We start from the raw sequence: 20,525 nt of genomic DNA on the forward strand, positions 1-20,525 counted from the left end.
CAGGATTTTGGAAAATATTTATGAAAATGGAGCTTAACGTGACGGCGGAAAAAGATAAGGAGAAGGCGTACGAAGTGCGGAAATATTCATGCTCATTTCCACCCTTGTAGAGAAAAATTTCCACAGTTCTTCCCCAGAAAAAGCTATTCACGAGAAAGAAAATTGTTGTACATTTGAATAATCGTATTCTGGAACGTTTTGTTGTGTAAAACGTTTTGGTTCGTGGGTTGAATTTGATGCTGCTCGCGCCAAGAAAGAGGGAGGGGAGGAGGGCGTAATGAAGCAGTTTTAAAAAGTGCTTTGAGTACATTTTTTAAGGAAAATGTGGAATTTTTGACAATTTTGTAAGTACGCATGTAAATGGTTTGGGTTTTGAGTTGAATAGATCGGATAATGAAAAATGTGAATACTTTATTTTCAAGAACTGCTTAAAAAATGTGACCTAATTAATTTAGAAACAAATTAAACTGCGACATATCGATTTCCATTAATTTGGAGAAAGTTTGAATTACAATTTGGATTAAAATTTGATGAAGAAATGTGTATTAAATGCGGCATTGATAATTCCACCCCCACCACCACCCAAATCCACCCCCACCACCACCCAAATCCACCCCCACCACCACCCAAATCCACCCCCACCCCCATCTAATCCACTCCACCCCCACCCCCATCCACTCCACCTTAGCTAGCCTAGCTACCTAGGTTCTATCTAGCCTAGCTAGCTAGGTTTGCTAGCTCAGCCTTCCACGCTTTCCGCGTATCTAGTTGATCTAACCTAACCTGCTCGCTTCGCTCGCTAATTACGAACGATACCCCAATATGAAATAGAATCTCACTTTGCCCCAAGGTATCTCACGTTGCCCCATAAAAATTGTGGGGTTGGATGGGGGTGGGGGTGCGGGTGGATGAGGGTGGGAGTGGGGGTGGGGGTGGGGGTGGATTTGATGGGGGTGGGGGTGGATTTGATGGGGGTGGGGGTGGATTTGGGTGGGCGTGGGGGTGGAATTATAAATGCCGATTAAATGTGACGTGGATTATTTGAATTTGACTAAATTGAGCATCTCTATTTATATTAATTCTAAATTAACGAATATATCCATGTAAAATGCAGGAATTTATCTGCAGCTCAAATTAAACCCAGGTACGGTGCAAATTTTCTGACAAAATTGGCAATCATACCAAATATTTTGAGACTTTTGCAATCTTCAAATTTTGTGAAATGGTACATAATCGCGTAATGTATGTAGTTGTTTAAGTAGTCAAAATTAATGGAAATTGATGGGATGCCAAATATGGGATTAGTTGATTTTAAATATGTTTAAGTTACTTAAAATTAGTGAATCCATTTAAATACATGTATGTACTTACATATGCATCGAATTTTGGGGATTCCTTAATTTTGCATGTGTGCAACCTATATAGACAAATCATGTGTGTCACATCGTACCGTACAGCTAATTTTGACCTTTAATTAGTTCAAGCTTTGAGTCAAGTGCACCTACATATGTATATATGTAAACGCAAAAATTCCAATCAAATCACAGATTCATTTTAAAGAAAGCAATATTTACAATTATTGTCTTTATAAATTTTTAAAAATGTCGTGTTTTTTTTAATTTCATGAAAATAATAATGCAAGATTGTTTGGACTTTTGCCTTTTTGATTCTTGGTACCTACAGATACATATGACATATGTCAAAAAATGTGGTGACGACACAGATGTATGTATGTATCTACATATTTATTTGCATTTACGTACACGGTTAGAAATCCGGTATAGTCACGCAGGTATTGATTTCTCAGTATTAAAATTGTTACTGCTTGTTATTAAAATTATGTATACCGGTCCGTAAAAATTTGTTATGTACCAATAGTGCAAAACTTTAATACCAGGTTACCACTACACGGTGTTATTTATTAATACCACGTTGGTAGAGTCATATATCAATACCGCCTGGTATTAGTTTAATACTGGATTTCTAAGCGTACGTATAAGACGTCCCAACTACGTACATAAAGTAGTTGAATTGCTCCATATTATGTTTTGTGATGCATCAGCCGTTTCGGAATTGAGATGAATGGAACTGCGTAGAGAATAATTTATACTGGCTGTATGAGTCATCATGACTCACTGATATGTAGAATATGTACCTCATACATACATACAAGATCTTGTGCAATATTACGAAATATTGACGTATGTAAGCACGAAGTTTGCGTAATTGATTTGATGGAACGAGATGGATTTGATACAGTGCGGGCGAAAAGAAGAGTGCGTCATGAAAATCCTCACTTCTCACGATTTGTTAAATCGTGCTTCTGGGGGATAAGACTTTACTACCAACTTTACTATGTAGAACGAATCAGGCTTCCATAAGAATAAACTATATATTTTACTAAGCTTCCATAATTATATTTTTATTACATCAGATCTTAAAAAGTTGGATAGACCTTTAAAATGCATATTCAGTTGGATTTTAAATATGCTTTTGGGTTGTATTTAGCTATGACAAAAATAGCGTAAAATATGATCTTTATATTCTTCCACTATGAAATTTGGTATCGATGGATCTTGTTTCACTACTGTTTTCACTACATTGGTTTTCGATTCGAAAAATTCAATTTTTGCGATATCCGGGCTATACAAACTCAGTAAAATACTTCAAATTTTTTTAAATCTCGTTGGACATAATGCTGTTGTTACTGATTCTTACTAAAAATCGTGACAACATTTTAACCCGAGTGTAAAAACCTTTGAGCCACCCGGTATCAATTATGAGTAATCGATCGCATCGAAATTACTAATGTTCTCGAGGTGACAACGATAACGATAAGCGACTTCAATGGACAGATAACACGACTTGACAAAAGTTTCCTTGCATACAATTGTGCGAAGGTTAGAAATAACTGACTCTGACTTCGACCTTGCGACGTGTCGAGCTAAATATTCTGTCACACAGGAAATTATAAATCATGATGAAGATTGCTCCAATTTTTTTGGTCGTCGTCGTTATGGCGACGAGCGCCGTTCAAGGCGCCACCCTTAATGAAAATAAGAAGGGGGAACTAAAAAGCAAGCCGCTGGAAGGAGGAGGCGCCGGATTGGATTGGGAGTGTCCCTCGTACTGCGATTACTGCGCGGGTGACAGATGCTACTACTACGACTACTACTATGACGACGTGGACTTAGCGTGAGTTAAATATGATATGATAAAATACAATTTTAGTTAAAAAATCAGGAAAACATTTTTGGAAATTTCAATTATTATTTTTTAGAGTTTATGTAGAATAGAACTAATACAGTTTATCATTCGAGGTAAACATGTTCGTTAAAATTGGAACGAATTTGATAGGTTCGATTCCTAGTGGATTTGTTTTTCCGTGCCAATTTATTGGGAATAATAATTTTTTTAATGAAGAAGTGCTTGAACAATTGTTCTTTTCGAAGTTTTGTCGAGTTTTATTTGAAGTTGAGTTCGATTCCTAGTGGAATTAGATAATCATTTTTTCTTATAACTTGTTAATTAACGGCCTAACTTTTATTCCAGGGTGGGCTGGATAGTTGCCATTGCGATCACCGTCTTCATAGTCTTCTTTGTCTGCATTCCTGTCGGACTTTGCTTCTGTTGTGGATGGTGCTGTTTCGCCGGTTGTCGGAAGCGGGATCAACCCGGGATTGTTTGTGAGTTTGAATACTTTAAAACTATTATGGTACAATACATATCCTACCTCTAAATATGTAGGCGTAAAATTAATTACCTATACCGTTCGGTAAAAATTTGCCACCGAAATGGTAAAACTTATTACCACGCCTGGTAAAAGGTACCGTGGCCACGGTACGGTACCAAACGTATGTACATAAAGGTGGTTTAAATGTCACGCTACCATTGGAAATTTTTCAGCTGGAAAACCCCCTATATCTCCATGAGTTAAAAGATTTTGGATTGAGGTTTTTATAAAATTTTTATCAAAACTGATGACAAAATTCTTAAAATGTTGAATTTTAGAGACAACATTTCGGTAATAAAAATTTAGGAATATTTCCCATCGAAAAATTTTCTACATAGTCTCCTACATAATAAGAAGTGATAGTAGAGTAGGCGACCATATCTCTATTGTTTTAAAGAATTCCAAATTTATTTTTATTCCACTGAAAAGCCAGTTAAATTTCAAGTAGAAAACATGTATTACACTTGAAAATATATTCCTCCTGTGACCATGAAAAATTAGTCACAAGAGAAGATAACTCTGTCAAAAATACGCACGAAATTTACTGACAAAGTGTATCATTCCCGGGTCAGAAATTTTTTTGTTACCCACACACTTATATGGGGCTCACAACAGACCTTTTTCTCAATTTTAATCAATATTTGGTAGTCAAGTTGAGTGCGGTTCGAAAATGCTAAGGTCAAACCTAAAGTGGAAATGAAGTCAGAAATTTGGAGTTTAATCCAGTTTTTCACGAATTTCGCTGTATTTGTTACTGTAAGGCTGAACACAAGGGTCAGTGGCTATTCACCCAATATGGACTAGTTGAGGGGGTGTTCCTTCTTCACAAGGACATTTATCAAATATTTTTTTAAACTATCTCCTCTCCTTAATCAAGGAAATTGGGCGGTTTTTGCCCAATTCCGCCGATTCTCGCCAAAACCATGAATGTAGGCCGATAAGATGACATTTGACCTCCATTTCGTAATCAATTAACCCTAAGAATATTTGACACAAAATATGCTACTTCGTTTGTTGAAACAAATTTTTGTCGTAAAGAAATTCTCATCGGTAAACGGGTTATTTTGTTTTTGTTTTTCTACCGTACCGCTGGGAGAGGTCGATTTTTTTTACCTTAGCTTACGTCTGGGCACTTGGGGCAATCTGTAGCACTTGGGGCTTTCAACTCTAAAAGGCCTCCATCTTAGGGTCATTTTTCAGTGCTCATCTGATTTCTAAAGTTGAAAGTTCATTTGTATGGCCAAAGTCTTCGGTCTCAGACAGATTTTGTGGTAATCTGGCGTTCAAAGCTTCGGACATCACTGTAGTCCTCCTTGACCTTGGACCAGAGGAACTTTTATCTCAAAGTTAGACACTGTCCCTAGGGTTACTTTAATAGGTTGGGCAACCAGATGGTAGTTGTCCCTGAATTGCTACCCTATATCTAACATTGTGAATTTTTCGTCTAGCGTGAAAAGTGAAAAAATATTGCCGCGCGCGTATGGTAAAGCTCCTCCATCTTTTGAGCTAGTGATGTCAAGTAAAAGCGGTCAACACCAATGATAGGCACTGAATATATGCACAAACCGCAATTGACCTTTTAATTTTATGTTGACCGGTTCAAAACTACGCTCTACTATCACTTCTGTTAGGAGACTATGTATTGTAGCCAGGGTTGTTAAAGAGACAGTAACTTATCAAGTTACTGTCTTTTTAACAACCCTGTATTGTAGCGTGACATTTTAACCACTCTGTCCATGTGTATGTACATAGGTACACACTTACCAACACAACTTTAGTAGCATCATGCATGTACAACGGTTGGGATTATTTTAATACCGGATTTCTTAGAGTGCATCCATGTAGCAGATCTTTAAAAAAATTTAAATTATCTAGATGTGCAAGGACCACCCCCAGCGGGTTGGGGACAACAACCAGGGGCCGGTCAGCAACAGCAGTATGGACAATATCCCCCAACATACCCACATCAGCAACAATACGGACAACAAGTCAACACATAACGCCAGAATTGATTTGTTTGCAAGTGCATAATTTGTCTTTTCAAATTTATAATAGTATGAAATACCTATGTAAAATTGTAACAAAGATAATAAATTAATTAACGTTTTGTGAGAGTCTTACTTTTTATATATTATGAAGTTTCAGCACTAATTACAGCACATGCTACATATGTATGTATCCGCTCAATGAAAAACCACATTTTTTTGAAACGATATGATAAAAAATTATGGAATACATACTAATTAGGCAGATGTTAAAAAAACATTCAATAATTTTATCAGTTAAAGGCTAATTTTACTTTTAAATGAATTTAAATTAGTCATTAAAATATCTATTCATATTAATTTTACTGATTAATTCGTCTCTGTAATAGCTAAGGATAAGTTAACTTTCGTATACATATATACATATACATACAAGTTAACTTTCGTAAGTTAGCTGGATTTGATGGCCTCTCCATGTAATGAGGATGGGCGCCTTGTGTGGCGAAGGTTAAGATGCATGCACACAGAGTATTATGTGGAGAGTATAAGGAGAATATATAGAGAGTATAATGTGTTAAGATCGGAAGCAAAAAAATTTCATAGCTTGTTAAAGCATTGGGAAAATTCGAAGACTTGGGTCACTAAAATCGTCAAAACTTTTTAAAAAAACGATATTAAGACGAAATTGTTTCGCATTATTATATAGTGTGCATTGCATGCGTATAGTAGGACAGCTGAAGTCTCTACTCTCCTAGTACATATATTTGCTTAGGATTAGTTAGAATCAAAGCAAATGATAAGATTTAATTTTGTTTGCATTATCTGTTGAAACTAATTGTAAGTTTGATGTAGGTAAAATAAGATAAGATAAATATAAAAATTAATTATATTATGTAAATATGTATGCTGCATGACAGTGCTCGCAACGGGTCGGGTCTCAGGTGGGACCCGGACCCGATCAGGACCCGGACCCGAATTTAGAAACGGGTCTTCGGACCCGGTTCACCCGGGTCCCATAACTACTGATTCGGACCCGACGGGTCCGGGTCCGGGTCTTGAAATTTCTAGACCCGGATCTGGACCCGAGACCCGGGTCTTCCGTTCTCATATTACATCTAAGCTTCAAAGTTCCCTGCTTTGATTCCTTCAAGATATGCAGCAGTACTAGATAGTTCTAAAGTATGCACGAAAACTGAAGGAGGATTGTACTCCATGGCCCCATTTCCGCCCACGTGACATCCCCTCAAAAGCATTACCTCCGCTAGAACTGCCGCATTTAAACTTTTACCAAAAATTCAATTTTCGCTACCTTTTAGTAATTTTCCTAATTTTCGTGATCGTGCATTATTGTTTTATCACATCCAAATTGAACTAATTTTTTATAAAAAAAAGTATTTTCTAAAATTTCCTAACCAGGGATATGTTTTCCAAAAAATCAAAATTTCTAAAAGTTGAGTTTGATCTTGGAAATTAAAAAGTAACTATACACTTGCTATCAAGACAGTAAAAAAAATCAAAGATAGAAATTGGATTTTTGGTGATGAAACGGTGATAATTTTTTGTGCTCTTACGTTGGTGTGCTGGCGCAAATTGGGGCATGAAGTAAAATCCTCCTTCGCTTTTCGTACACTCACTTAAATGTTAAATGTTAAACGTTTTTAAATTCTTCTATGATTCAACATATTTATTAAACATAGAATTCTGTCTCTCATCACCCCAGATTTGAATTAGTCATAAGGACCCGGTTATCGGGTCCGAGTCGGGTCGGGTCCCGGCTCCGGTTCCAACCGTCGGACCCGGATCCGACCCGAGACCCGTTTGTATACCATATAAAAACGGTGACCCGGACCCGGCGGGTCCGGGTCTTTGAAAGTTTTGATCCGGACCCGACCCGGACCTGCGGCCCGGCAAAAACGGGTCTTGGGACCCGGACCCGTTGCGAGCACTGCTGCATGAATATTAAACATGTGTCTGTAGTTTAATCAATTACAAATTAAACCCAAGTGCACACTGACATTGGTAAATACATGAGTTCAGAAAATATGGAAAGGGTGCAATGACCTCTTTTTAAATTGGTCAAGTCGTTAAAATTCTGAGAAAATGGCCAGGTTAAAGGGACGTGCACAATTCCTCAGCGGAAAGGTTGGATTATTGAGCTTATATGTAAATATGTGCATCGTAATGAGACACTTATTTATAAATGCAGGCAAGTAAAAGATTGTCCTCAAGCGTGGAATGTGAAAATTGGCCATAAATATATTCAAATTATTCTGTGAAGTTTGGATAAATATGCACTTCTTGACCTGAGAATCCAAACAGTCATTCAATTCAAGCGATATGAATATATGCATCGACATATGTACAGATTTTAGCTAATCTATGTCATGAAAGTTATCACCCTCTGTAATTACTCGACTTTTCTGGACAAGGGCAATAAAAGATTAACAAAATAAAACTACATATATACACACACATATGTATACGCATGTAACATATTTAAGCACCTTGCACCTGTTAACGTGGTAATACACAGATGTTGTTTTTTATGCATATAACAAATTTATGTTGGCATTTCCTATCTTGTCACGCCAAGTATGAATTAATAATCGTCATATGTGTACATTACCTATGACTGTATACACTACTCCCATACAACAAATGCATTTATGTGCATTGTTATTTCAAAAATGCGTTATTCACTTGCATGTAGATGCTTACATGCAAGTCTCAAAGCCAAAGATATGAATGGATTGAGCTAACGACGGAGCTTTTTGAGACGGAGGAAGAAACGGGAGTCGCTGAGGGGACCTGAGGGTAGCGAAATATGTGCCTGACTCTACGAATGATCAAAACCATTCATTTACCTCTCTAACTAAATGAACTCAATTCTTTATTCTTTCGCCCATGTCACTAATTTGTTATGGATGTATTTATCTTTTCTCGTGAGTAAATCGCATGTTGAGAATTGCTCTGCTCGTTTGTTAATAGAAATTGTAGGACCTCGCGTAGGACTGCATACATACGTATGTGTATGCAGTCTTCAAATGTGCGTAAGTATCTAAATACAAATATACACATTTATAAATCCCTGTAACATACAGTGCGGGAGATAAAAACATATGTACGCATTTATGCATCAACGTCTGTACAAACGACTAACGTATGTAAACGTATTTGTAGGTAAGTACATGTTTCGACGAGATTTTACTTCGAAGAGAAACAATTGTTTCTCTTCTAAGATTTTCACTGTAAATTCTAAACATTCATATCTTACCCAACAGCTAGGTTTAACAGTCTAATTTTAAAGCTAAATATGTTTATATTTTAAAGAGAGAAATCATACATCCTTTTTAGAAGTCAAGCTAAATACTTCCCTTTAAATATAACCAATGCAAACCTTTAGTGAGGAGTGCACCTGAAAAGGCTTCAGTTTCCTGCAAGTGTAGACAAAACCCGTAGTTCCATACTGTCGCCATTTTTTGCTCAGTCCGCCACTTGGGTGACCTGCAAACAGTAGAACCCAGCAGTTACAACCAAACGTGAAAAATTTGTTTATTTACCAATTATCGAAAAAAATTGTTTGGAAGGGAGTAAAAGTGCGATAAATTGTGAGACCATGGGAAATATCATAGATGCCCTTGGATACTTGGAGCTTTCCGGAGGCGAAGTTATTTATGCAGAGTGCGTACTGTATAGTATTAAAAAAGGATTTAGTAATATATTTCGATTGGCTTTAAAATCCAATATTTTCCTTAGGAATTTGTCATCATCAGCGGAGAGAGTGGAGGTGATCGAAGTTGAAACCTCCGCCCCTGTGGCACCAGTTGTGGTTGAGGATGGTCAAGCGTCCAAAGAAGCGGTAGGGCTGGTTTGATGCGGAAGTAGTGGCGAGGGGGACGAGTCGATTACACAGTATGTGCCAATCTAAATTTTTACCTTGATTTACGTTAAGCGTTGTTAGCGGGGCAACTTATACTTAGTAGGATTTAAATAATACCAATTCCTGTGTGCTTCCCGTGTGCCCTGCCATTTTAGTACTTTCCGACTGCATGGGAACCCAGAACAATGATCAAGTCAAGTTCCAACGAGTCCGCGGATTTTGATTCCTCTTTGACGCCATTCCGAGCTGTTTCCACTGTGGAAGCAGCGCAAGTCGTGTCAGCATTCATTTCCGAGGTGGTGAATATGACGCCCATCCATGTGATGGAGGAGAGCATCGCTGTAAATGTTGGTGAAGCAGTAACCAACGCCTCATCAACCTCGTAATAAATAATTGTTCCTCTTTTTGTTATTATTATTATTGTTGTTGTTAATACTACAACTATTTGATGTGTGATCATCTCAGTTATTTATATAAATAGATGTATATATATTGTCAAAAAAAGACCACAAAATTTTCGAATATGATGTGTGCATGCAAATAAGTTACATAATAAAATCTTGCAATTCAAAGTTTATTACATTCGCACGAATTATCACATTTGCCTAGATAAATATGTAAGGCTACTTAACCCATACTTTCAATACGACTCGTAGCTCAGTCGTAAGGGTCGGTTCACTTCTACCAGCTTGACGCAATTCCAATTTATTGATCACACCATATGTTTTTGCATATTTGCTTGACATTGACCTCACGAGCTTAGATTTTACCTCAACGTTAACCTTTGAACCAGCATGAGCTTTCATCCCATTATTACTTATACACCGTACGTACGTACATATGTATGTATAAACCTTACTATATTACATATATTCCACCTTTGTTCAACTAACCAGTGCTTATCATCTCACTAAGCTACCATCCCGTACGTGTTCTGTTTACTTATCAGGACGAGCTTATCAAGACTCAGGAGGGACAGCCATCCAGCACAGCGGAGGATCATGCGGAACAAATGTAAAACTTTTGTAAACTCGATCCTAATTTCACTGAACGATACGTAACTATTTTGTTTAATATGACATCTTTACCCGATTGGTCAGATCTTTCATGCACGCTCCACTCAACACCCACCTGACCCCCTAATCAATTATGAGAGGGACACGTTGCCAGAAGAATTGGAGAATATTCCACCTTGCCACGCCTTGTTGCCCAGGGAGAATTCATGCAATATTTTCTCTTTTGTGGTTAAATTTTAAATCAACCCAGCAACATTTTTAGTCGTGGATGTTGCACATTGCTCATTATTTTGCACAAATATGGCCACGTCGTCGACACGTGATTTCTTTTCAATTTTATTTTTTACGTTGTCGATTGCATACATAAAAGTACGCCCATATTACTCCAGTTGTAACAAACGGAACAACAACTTAATTTTGCTTGTTTGGAGATGGGTAAAACGCAGAAGGGGTTTTAAACTAAAAAAAAACCTCTGGAGAACGGTAAATAATTATAAGTACTAAATAATTAACAACGACAAATCAATTAAATATACTTGTCTAAATTAAACCATATGAGCTACAGTTTTGTAAGTTGGGTTTTGTTTTTACAGAAAACATCAGAAAGTTTAATATCCTGCTGGGTGAGCGACCGTGTAATACTACGTATCGGCACCATTATTAGGTAAGAATTATATAGTAATTATTTAGACTTAAAAATCTGGTAACATAATTAATATCGAGCTTATGTCAATTTGTGGCCAAAGTAATGCAAAGATATTTCAATGTTTGTTACCGGTGTCAAAAGGGATGTTAAAATCCACACATTTTGCCCATAAACTCGCCACCCTGATCGGCGATGTTGTGCGACAATGCGAATTTCTGCAACTATATCTTATCTCTCGCGATAACTCAGGGGTAGTGCTAATTGTCGTAAATAATTGCACTATTGCACGCTACATTAACATTAACAATTAAACCGAAATTCATTCAACTGTCGCTATTAAATCACAAGAGGATTGATGTGTACAGAGAATCTATACGAATTTAATTTCAAACACGCATAAATACATACTTACACACACTTACTAATAACTGAGGGCTCACACTGCCCAACTAACTAATTGTGTTTCATAGATATTATAACCTTAATGTGTCATGGTTGTCAAACAGGTTTTTCTAAACTGATATCCAGTAACACTCCAATAAAGGTTGAATTGAATTGAAAGAAATAATGTTTTAAAAATGAACCGAACCTTCTAGATGAAATTTATAAAGTCCGTTAAAGATTCTCAAACTAAGCTACATATTTAACTTGAATGAAAATAGACAGATGTAAAAAAAATTATAAATCGAATATGTGCATACAAATGTACATATTATTTTCGTGAGAAGTGTACCTTTAAAATAAGGATTATTAATGACTCGCCAGAACACATATTGTTCATGCACGTTTCTTAAAAAGAATTTTAAATTTTTGCAGATCAAAAGGATCCAATTCATTTATCTGAAAGTGGTGAAGATTTCAATCTCAATTCGCTCTCCCCGTTCGAGAGCGGTAACGAGATGGACTTCTCCGATCTTCTGGTCGCTTCTCCTATGCCATTCATCAAGCGACATGAGTTGGGCGGGTCGTTCTCAGAATTAATCTGGTCCCCCATGGGGTTGCGGTTGCAAGAAAATTCCATCGCCTTGGCTGATAACGACATTTCCCTTCCCGGCAGTGATTTCATCAATCCAGCCGAGTTATCTTTCCCAGATAAGATAAGTACTGATGAATCATCCATACCACTACCACCAGCAGCAGAGGCAATCTTATCGTGTGTTCCGCCTCGATGTACTGAATCACCACCACTTGGTCACAACCTCAATAATATTTTATTGCCTCTACAAACCTTATCTCAACCAGCACAACACAACGAACCGAGTTTATGTTCATCTATAAAAAAGAAGAGGGGTCGACCTCCCAAATTGAAACAACCCGCCCCACTAACTCCACCCAGGGTGAAAAAATACGACTTGGAACCTTCCAGCAAACCAATCAGGAACGCTATTGCCGCTCGGAAAAACAGAATTCGAGCGAAGGAACGATTCGAAAAGCTCGAAGCCGACCTAGCCGGTAAGGAAGGTATAATATCGCGACAAAACAAAACGATTGAAAAGCTGCAGGCAGAAATTTTAGAGTTAAAGGCTACACTTGACCGCATCGAGCAGACTTTAAATTCTTCCAGGCGACAAAATCAGACTTCGAATTTCGGAAGGGAAGATGGTAATTGAATATGCATGCACTGTAATGGTTGGGGCCTTCCATTAATTATGTGACGCAAAAATTTTCGCGATTTTTTAGACCTCCAGTACCCTCGCAACATGTGTATGTAACATAGGCACGATAGAATTTGAGCCTTAGACCCACCCTCTCCCCCCTCTTGCAGTGCGTAATTTATGGAAGGCCCCAAGGGGCGCCCACAGATTACGTAACGCTGGCCAGCATGGTCAAGTTTTCGTAATTATGTATACATATAACCGGGAAATGACTATATTTTGTACAGACTTCCGGCAGGATAATTTGCAACTCGATTAGATCTAGGATAAATTTAACACGGATACTGTTGTCAATCCAATTTCACAAATGTTTATTATAAAAATTATCCAAAATGGCAGATAGATAGTTTAACTGCATAAATAATATATGATAAAATCATATCTAGTAAGTTGAGAAGTTCTTGGCGGGAACAATAACTAACAATAAGTATAAATACACAATAGTTTTCCGAAATTATGTCACTTGTACTATACATGGGTAGTAACTTCAATAATTAAAAAATTGAGCCAGGGTTCCAAATTTCATGTCAAAATTTCAAAAACTTACACCGCCATTTATTGTACTTGGAGGACTTTAGGTTTGGCGATTTTATTGCTTAATCCACCCCCATTATTGGTGCTGGATCGCGTGGCAAAATCTTCAAACTAGAACTCCTCCAAGTACAATAAATGTAATCTTTCTCTATCAAAATAATGTTATTGGATAGTTAATAAGTGTGTACGTTCATTAAATAGATGCAAATTACTTTAAATCTAGTTTAAATCTAACTTTGTTTGAAATTGTCATAAGTTTAAAAAACATAGAACACATATATTCAGTAATCATTTGAAATTAAAAAATTACAACGAAAAATCCTAATAAAACAGCTTTTAGATAGGTTAATTTAATTCTAAACACTAATATAAATGTCTCGGTTACTCATATGTATAGTTTGAAAACTGAAGCAATGCAGATTTTGCTGAATTTATCTTTAATTAAAAGAGTTATTTGAGTTTTAATAAAAAGCTGAAAAATATATATTAAATAAAATTAAATCATAGAAAATTAAAACGAAAAAAATCAAAATAGAGAAGCTTTAAAACAGATTGGTTTAGCTAAAAAATAAATATATCTTGTTTAATTATGGATATTTATTAAATGAAAATTGCTTTAGATTTAGCTTTAAGTAAAATCTTCCTTGATACTTAAAAAATATATCAAATACGTATCCTATAACCATAAAAAATTTAAAACAAATAAATCATAAAAAATATTTAGATTAACTTTTAACTCAAGCTAATATAAAAATATTAACATCGTGGCTATACACAATTTTGTACATATGTGCATTCGAAAATTAGAGAAATATACCTCACGTTATTACGCGAGTCAGGTAACGTATCCCAGCCCACAGAACATTTCTACGGAGTTTCTCGTTAGCTCACGTCCCTATTTAAACGACTTACATAAATGGAAAATTCGTGCTCCATTTAAAAAAAATGAAATATACTTGAAATGCCAATTTTCCCTGAAAATTAAGTATTTTCCCCTTCAAACATTGTACAAACGGCAAGCATTAACAGCTCATAAAATTTATCGAAATGTAGGCAACTTCCACTTGGGGGACTGAAAGCGGGTAAATTGAGATAAGTTGTAACATTAAATTATCTATTGTCATCGATAATCCTTAATTCATCCTCTAATTATTAAATAAAAATATATACAAATTTCATAATTCCTTTTTTTCAGAAATTTGATGAAAAGTTTGTCCCGTTTCCGCTCTCCATATTTGGGATTGATGCCTAGCACTTTACTGGAAGATCCTCATCCCCGAACGGATGTTAAATGCACCTTCGCCAATTACATATTCATAATTGTGAAATCGTAAAAATAAATTAATTATGGGTCGAAGCATAGGTCAAAATATTAGGCACATATTTGTACAAAAAATGTTCGTAGGAAGAAAACTCGATGTTATATATTTAAGAACTCTACTGGCTGACATCTTATCGAACCTTACCAACCGTTACTACCGTCCTGAACGTTCTTTTCACAATGTCCCTCATGAATTTGAGCACGGTCAACCTCGAAACTGTGAACAAACCCACTATGCCAATATTCCAAGGTTGACAAGCTTTCCCTAATCGGGTTATGTACGCGTTTTCCTCCTTATTTCGAAATTTCATGTTCCCCCAAGATTTCACAGTTTTCTTTGTATGTTCGTGAAATCGTCCACATACTTCTAGCACGGTGATCCAAACGATTTGCGATGAAATAGACCACAGGAGAAGAAGGAGCTGAATTCAAAGTACAAAAATATACACGTACAGTTTCTTAATTAGCAATGGAAACTCTTTGCATTTTACCACTTGGCCCAGCATTTTAACTACTTAAATAAAATTTAAAATGGAAGAAGCCTCTCGTAGACTTTGTGCAATAATTGGGTCGAAAAATTGCACTATAGTATAATCTCACTATAGTATATAAAAATAGGACTATAGTATACTATAGTCCTAGCCCTACACAGATTTTTGAGTGGTGATTACAGAGACATCTTCTCACCGAGGGAAAATAAGTAAAAAATTCGTTTACCAAACACACGTGACGTCATTATTTACAAAAAATTTTGAAGATTTTGTTTACATAAAGGTATTAAATTTTTTAATAATACCAGTTTTTGACTTATTTCCCGTTGGTGACAAAATACTTTCTCTGCAACCGTTACTCAAAAATATGGCACTTTAGTACCTCAATCGCGGCTGACGATTATGCTTTCATCATATTGAGAAGGTAAAGTCATGTATGTACCTTAATTCTCCCCGCCAACGTGGCCTTATGCACAATGGCTGCAGTATTTGCGAACAGAATGAACTGAGTGACCACCACGTGTAGCCCAGTAATTACGTAGCCAGCAAATTCATTAATCTGTTTGTGCATCAACTCGACACATCTGTATTCCAGCGGAAGATTCCAGGCTGATCGGAGCGATTTCCTGGATTTCTGGTTCTTTGTTCCCACTCGAAATTCCGTCCGTATTAAGGGCAGCATGGATACTGCAACAAAAAAATACTCATGTAGTGACTTATGTACAACGGGAACGCAAACCTTGTTCAACCCATATTATTTTATGACCAGGTTTGTTGATGGAGCACTCTTTAAGAACAACAGGTAGCGCACAGATGTGAAAAATTCAACAAGTTTTAGGCGCCACAAGTTCCTTAAAACGGCTTTCTGGTACCGGAAAGTACTAATAAACCGAGCGTTGTGTCGAACTTGTTCCGCTCAAAACATTGAAATTTTCGCATTGAATTTTTCACGAAATAGATTTCTAAATAATTGCTCTCTAAAACTAACAGGAAAAAAATAATCTGGGTTAAACATAGTTTGCGTTCCCATTGTGGGTAAGAATTTCCCGTAATTTGACTGAAAATCCATCATTTATACACGTTTGTGTTTTCAACTATGATTTGTTGTGTACCGCACCCATAAATATTTAGACTTACACAGCCACACGAAGGCCAACAAGAAGATGACCAAGGTTGTCTGCCAACCGACATACGCATAAAACGTGGGGATAACGGCGTAACCCCAGTAAATTATGGGGTGGCGTCCCCATTCAGGGGGAAGCAGTGTGATGAGATAAATGGGAGTTTCCGGGAAGTACAAGTAATGCAAAATTGTGGCCAAGGGTGCGGTCAGGGTGAAGATGATGAACAACGTTAGGGCCACATCAAGACCGATCCCAGGAAGGGATTTGTTGCAATTGTAATTGACCATCCACTCACCTGGAAAACTTGACAAATTTAAGACACTGGAATTGACCTGGAGGCACTTTAATCAAATTATGAAGTTTGATGGACATTGATGGAGATAACACCTAGAAATAAGCTAGCCATTTCATGTAAAGTAAATACAGTGTTAGTTTTATGCTAGATAAATAAACTATATTAAATCCACAAGAAACTGTCCTTTTTACATAGATAACATTCCTCGAGATCAGAGTTGGGTTTTAATCGGGATGACCCAATGTTAAAGATAGAGGGATTATGGATTGGGATTGACCATTTAAACACAACTCGATTAATCCGGATTAAAACCCAACTCTGCTCGAGATTTAGTACCAAGGTATAGTTCGAGTTATTAAACCAAGAGGGTATTTCTTCTTCCGAAGAGAAGCATAATTTTTAAGTGTGTGCGAGCCGCACATATTAAGCACGCAATGGACCATGGTCGACTGGACCAAAATGACCCACATGGGCCACAATTAGCCCTTGGTCCGCCTGGACCATGGCTCACAAAAAAATTGGTCCACCGACCATGGACCACGTTCTGATGGACCAATTACTTACCTTGGAAGTAAAGGCTGTATCGAACAAGTTGCGTCATAACTTGGCAGATGCTGTTTTGAAAGATGTTTATCAAGAGAAGGCCAGACGTGCTGGCGGTAAAGAGGAACGAGAAGGCATAGGAAATGTGGAAATATTCATTTTTCTTGCCACCCTGGCAGAAAAAAATTTGGAGGGTCCGTCCCCCAAAAAATGCGGTCACAAATGAGAGGAAAATCGTGCACTGGACGAACCGTTTTCTGGAACGTGGCGTTGTATAGAACGTTTTAGTTCGAGGATTGAAAATAATGCTGCTTCCACCAAGAAGGAGGGAGGGCAGGAGGGAGGTTTGTATAAGTTTCAACCCGTACTTTGAGTACATTTTGTTGGAATTTTGATAATTTTATTGAACAATTCGTTTTACTAAAGTATTCAGAATGCGGCTAATATGATGCAAACTTACATAAATATTCTAAAATGGTGCAATATTTATTGCATGTCAAGAGAAAAATATGTATTTATGCATTGGGCTACATTTAAACTGAGGATAAGTAAACGACATATGTAGCTTAATGTTGCTTAGGAAGAAAGTATATGCATTTTAAACGCATACAATTGGGGACTAATAATAGTCCCCACAAGTTCTTCTAATCCGAATATTAGCAAAAATACAACAAACATAAGAACGCAATGCACACAAAAACCAAGCCAATTTTAGTTTGCCTCTATGCAATTAAGCCTAAATTGGAAGGAATAAAAATAAGTGGTTAAAAAAGATAAATATATAATTTTGATTACTTGTATCTTCGTAAATACACGAATTTAGACATTTTTAAATGCGGTAATTAGGTTAAAGTACAAGGCACACTGTAAAAAAATTTGATAGAGTCGTGTAATTATATACTCCGTGCTGGATTTGACAAGGTAATAATTTTCTACCCGATTGGTAGTACGTAGTTTGTTGTTGCTAGGTGAATTTTTCAACATGACGATATTCCTAATGCCCGTTAGTACTATTAGTGCGGGTCGATTCGTACTCTGGTATAACATGCCCAGTAATCATGTAACACGAATTTTTTAAGAGTGCAAAAATTATGCAAGTCCAATTAAGCAAATTTATGGAATACTAATGTGTGCAAATTGTCTTACAAAAATTGTCTTAAAATGCGTAAGCATAAGTATATGCATTTTAATGCATGTGCATACTCATTAAAATGTATATTTGGATGATATTTATGTACCCATGTATATTTAGCTGAATATTAATCTTGACCCTTATAGACAAATACATACATACTGTGAGCCAACTGTGTAAAGTTGGGTTTATTTATGTGCTGCTGAGATGTGTCATTTGTGTGAATGGTGTGATTGGAAAATGTGAGATGACTTTTACTAATAAATCTGGTTAAAAATGTAGTAATTTGCATGAGTTGTAAAGCAATGCAATAATAATGTGTGAAAGACAGCAAATATTCTTGTGTGTGTACGACTTGAGTCCCGTTACTTTATTCCTCTCTCTTTCCCCTCCAATCTCTTAATAATCTTTTTCTTTCCAATCTCCATTCTTATATGGTACGTAATTGCTACTGCGACAGCAGACTTTAACATAAATGAGTCATATAATCATACAGTGTTTTAAGTGTGAATAGTCGAGTTTGCTTGGTCGTGAGATATGGGAAAGGTCAGCTCCAAACTGAACCCGTAACTGGAATCTGTCTGGTTTGCTATTCTCCATCCGGTCTCAACACTTGGCTATTTTGCATACTGGACAATTTATGTAATACTTTGTTTCTGTCGCGTCGTCAGGATTTTTATGACCATTATTATAACATACAGCAGAGCCAGGTGGCTCACAATACGTACATAAGCGTAAAAATTTGCGATGTCTGAAAAAATCGCATATTCATGACAAATTTGCGGTTATGATTAAGAGACTGGAAGATTTATTTATGGCAAAACATTACAATTCAGTAAAGTCATATAAGTAATTTTGCCAAAATTTGTAATTTAATTTGAGCCTAAAAATCAGAGAAAGTTCAAATTTTAGGAAATGATGATACCATCATCGGTCGTGGTGGTGGAGCTTGTAGTTGTACGAGGCGTGGTTGTGGTAAGTGCGGTTCCACAACAGGTCAACCAGTATCCGCAGTACGGTGAGTTAATAACGACCTCACCCGAACCACAGCCATTTTTACAGACTCCGGTCGTCGTAGAAGTTCCACATAGTCGGATGACCTGTCCGTTCGGTCGCCAGTCTGGAATAAATTGGTGGTAAAATTTTTAGTTGGGGGTAATTCACCAATGGTGCGGCAGATTTTGGATGCTTCCAATACATACTAAATTTAAGTAAGGGACGTTGAAAATTTATATACATATTTACCTACTTATTAATCGAAAAGTGTTGAAATTTGTAAAAATTTTGTAGAACATAATATTGAGGTAATTCATGCAGTTCTTTGAAACTTTGGAAAATCCATAGTTTGTTTTCCAGTTTTATATATTAAAGAGACTCGCCTGAGCCGGGTAAATTTCAAAGTACAAATGTGTGATCGTGACCTATGTAACTTTCCTTAGAAATATGTATGTATGTAAATATGTGTGCATGTATACATAAAATTTTGTAAAAATTTACGGATTTTATAGATATTACAAAATTACCATGGGTAAACGCGCGTGAATTATTTAGATACCTCGTTGGAAAACCCGATTTTCAATATAATTCTTAATTTCTCCTTCTTTCGTATATTGGGAGAATTGGCAGAACCCGTTACATTTTTAGATATATGCCAACTTATAAATTTAAGGTAATGTACATAATTTTCAACTTACAATGCGATGTGACGAAATTAGAAGTGCAGATGATTGCAAGGAACACGAGAAGTATTTTAATATTCATTTTTCAGTGATATGGGTACTAGTAATGCAAATATTGTGGAAGTTTCGTACAGATGATGATAATTCAAGGTTAATAGTGTGGAAGTGAATAAATACGACAGAAAACTCAAGATCATCTTAAGTGCGAAGGAGACGAAATAAATTATTGCGAAATCTGGACTTTGCCTTGCCCAAAATTTAATTGATTGAGACTTACACATATGTATGTAGTTACATATATAAGTTCAAGTGGGACCATGCGCAAAGGATGGGATTGATTTCAGAAGAATTTTAAACCAATACGGTGTGTCGAATGTGAAGTATCTAAACACATTCGTTTAGGTAAAGATACGATCAAGTCCGTGACATGCTTTATGCATGACACCTCCTGACGTGTTGATGTTGTCTTATCGGAATTTGCATACTTTCTG

The 20,525-nt window shown here is 36.6% G+C and overlaps 2 protein-coding genes and 1 long non-coding RNA gene across 4 annotated transcripts; 2 read left to right on the forward strand and 1 right to left on the reverse strand.

The window, feature by feature from the left end:
• Positions 1-2,750: 2,750 nt before the first annotated feature.
• On the forward strand, positions 2,751-5,860 carry LOC110854632. The gene is made up of 3 exons (XM_022103096.2): positions 2,751-3,195; positions 3,553-3,686; positions 5,609-5,860. Exons 1-3 carry the CDS (start codon positions 2,978-2,980, stop codon positions 5,731-5,733), a joined length of 477 nt encoding a protein of 158 aa, XP_021958788.1. The 5' UTR covers positions 2,751-2,977; the 3' UTR covers positions 5,734-5,860.
• Positions 5,861-10,191: 4,331 nt separating this feature from the next.
• LOC118436873 lies at positions 10,192-14,160 on the forward strand. 2 transcript variants are annotated; one of them, XR_004835747.1, is made up of 3 exons: positions 10,192-11,097; positions 11,208-11,278; positions 12,077-14,160. XR_004835747.1 is itself a non-coding variant. In XM_035855522.1 (2 exons), the coding sequence occupies exon 2, from the start codon at positions 12,160-12,162 to the stop codon at positions 12,868-12,870; it is 711 nt and encodes a 236-aa protein (XP_035711415.1). In that variant the 5' UTR covers positions 11,124-11,278; positions 12,077-12,159; the 3' UTR covers positions 12,871-14,159. The 2 variants fall into 2 exon arrangements, 1 of the variants encoding a protein (XP_035711415.1); XM_035855522.1 differs by lacking the exon at positions 10,192-11,097 and having other exon boundaries at positions 11,124-11,278; positions 12,077-14,159.
• A 4,973-nt stretch (positions 14,161-19,133) lies between these two features.
• LOC110854667 lies at positions 19,134-20,235 on the reverse strand. The gene is made up of 2 exons (XR_002548344.2): positions 20,050-20,235; positions 19,134-19,475 (listed from the first exon to the last, which is right to left on the reverse strand). It is a non-coding gene; the product is annotated as an uncharacterized LOC110854667 (long non-coding RNA).
• Positions 20,236-20,525: the final 290 nt, after the last annotated feature.

The sequence above is a fragment of the Folsomia candida genome, unplaced genomic scaffold (genome assembly GCF_002217175.1).
Source record: "Folsomia candida strain VU population unplaced genomic scaffold, ASM221717v1 Fcan01_Sc010, whole genome shotgun sequence".
NCBI classification, from domain to species: domain Eukaryota; kingdom Metazoa; phylum Arthropoda; class Collembola; order Entomobryomorpha; family Isotomidae; genus Folsomia; species Folsomia candida.

What these genes read in the sequence shown, in the direction of transcription:
- LOC110854632 (XM_022103096.2), top strand. Translation starts at nt 2,978, where the DNA reads ATGATGAAGATTGCTCCAATTTTTTTGGTCGTCGTCGTTATGGCGACG. An exon ending in TATGACGACGTGGACTTAGC is followed by an intron (nt 3,196 to 3,552) that starts GTGAGTTAAATA and finishes CTTTTATTCCAG; the next exon opens with GGTGGGCTGGATAGTTGCCA. An exon ending in GGATCAACCCGGGATTGTTT is followed by an intron (nt 3,687 to 5,608) that starts GTGAGTTTGAAT and finishes TAAATTATCTAG; the next exon opens with ATGTGCAAGGACCACCCCCA.
- LOC118436873 (XM_035855522.1), top strand. Translation starts at nt 12,160, where the DNA reads ATGGACTTCTCCGATCTTCTGGTCGCTTCTCCTATGCCATTCATCAAG.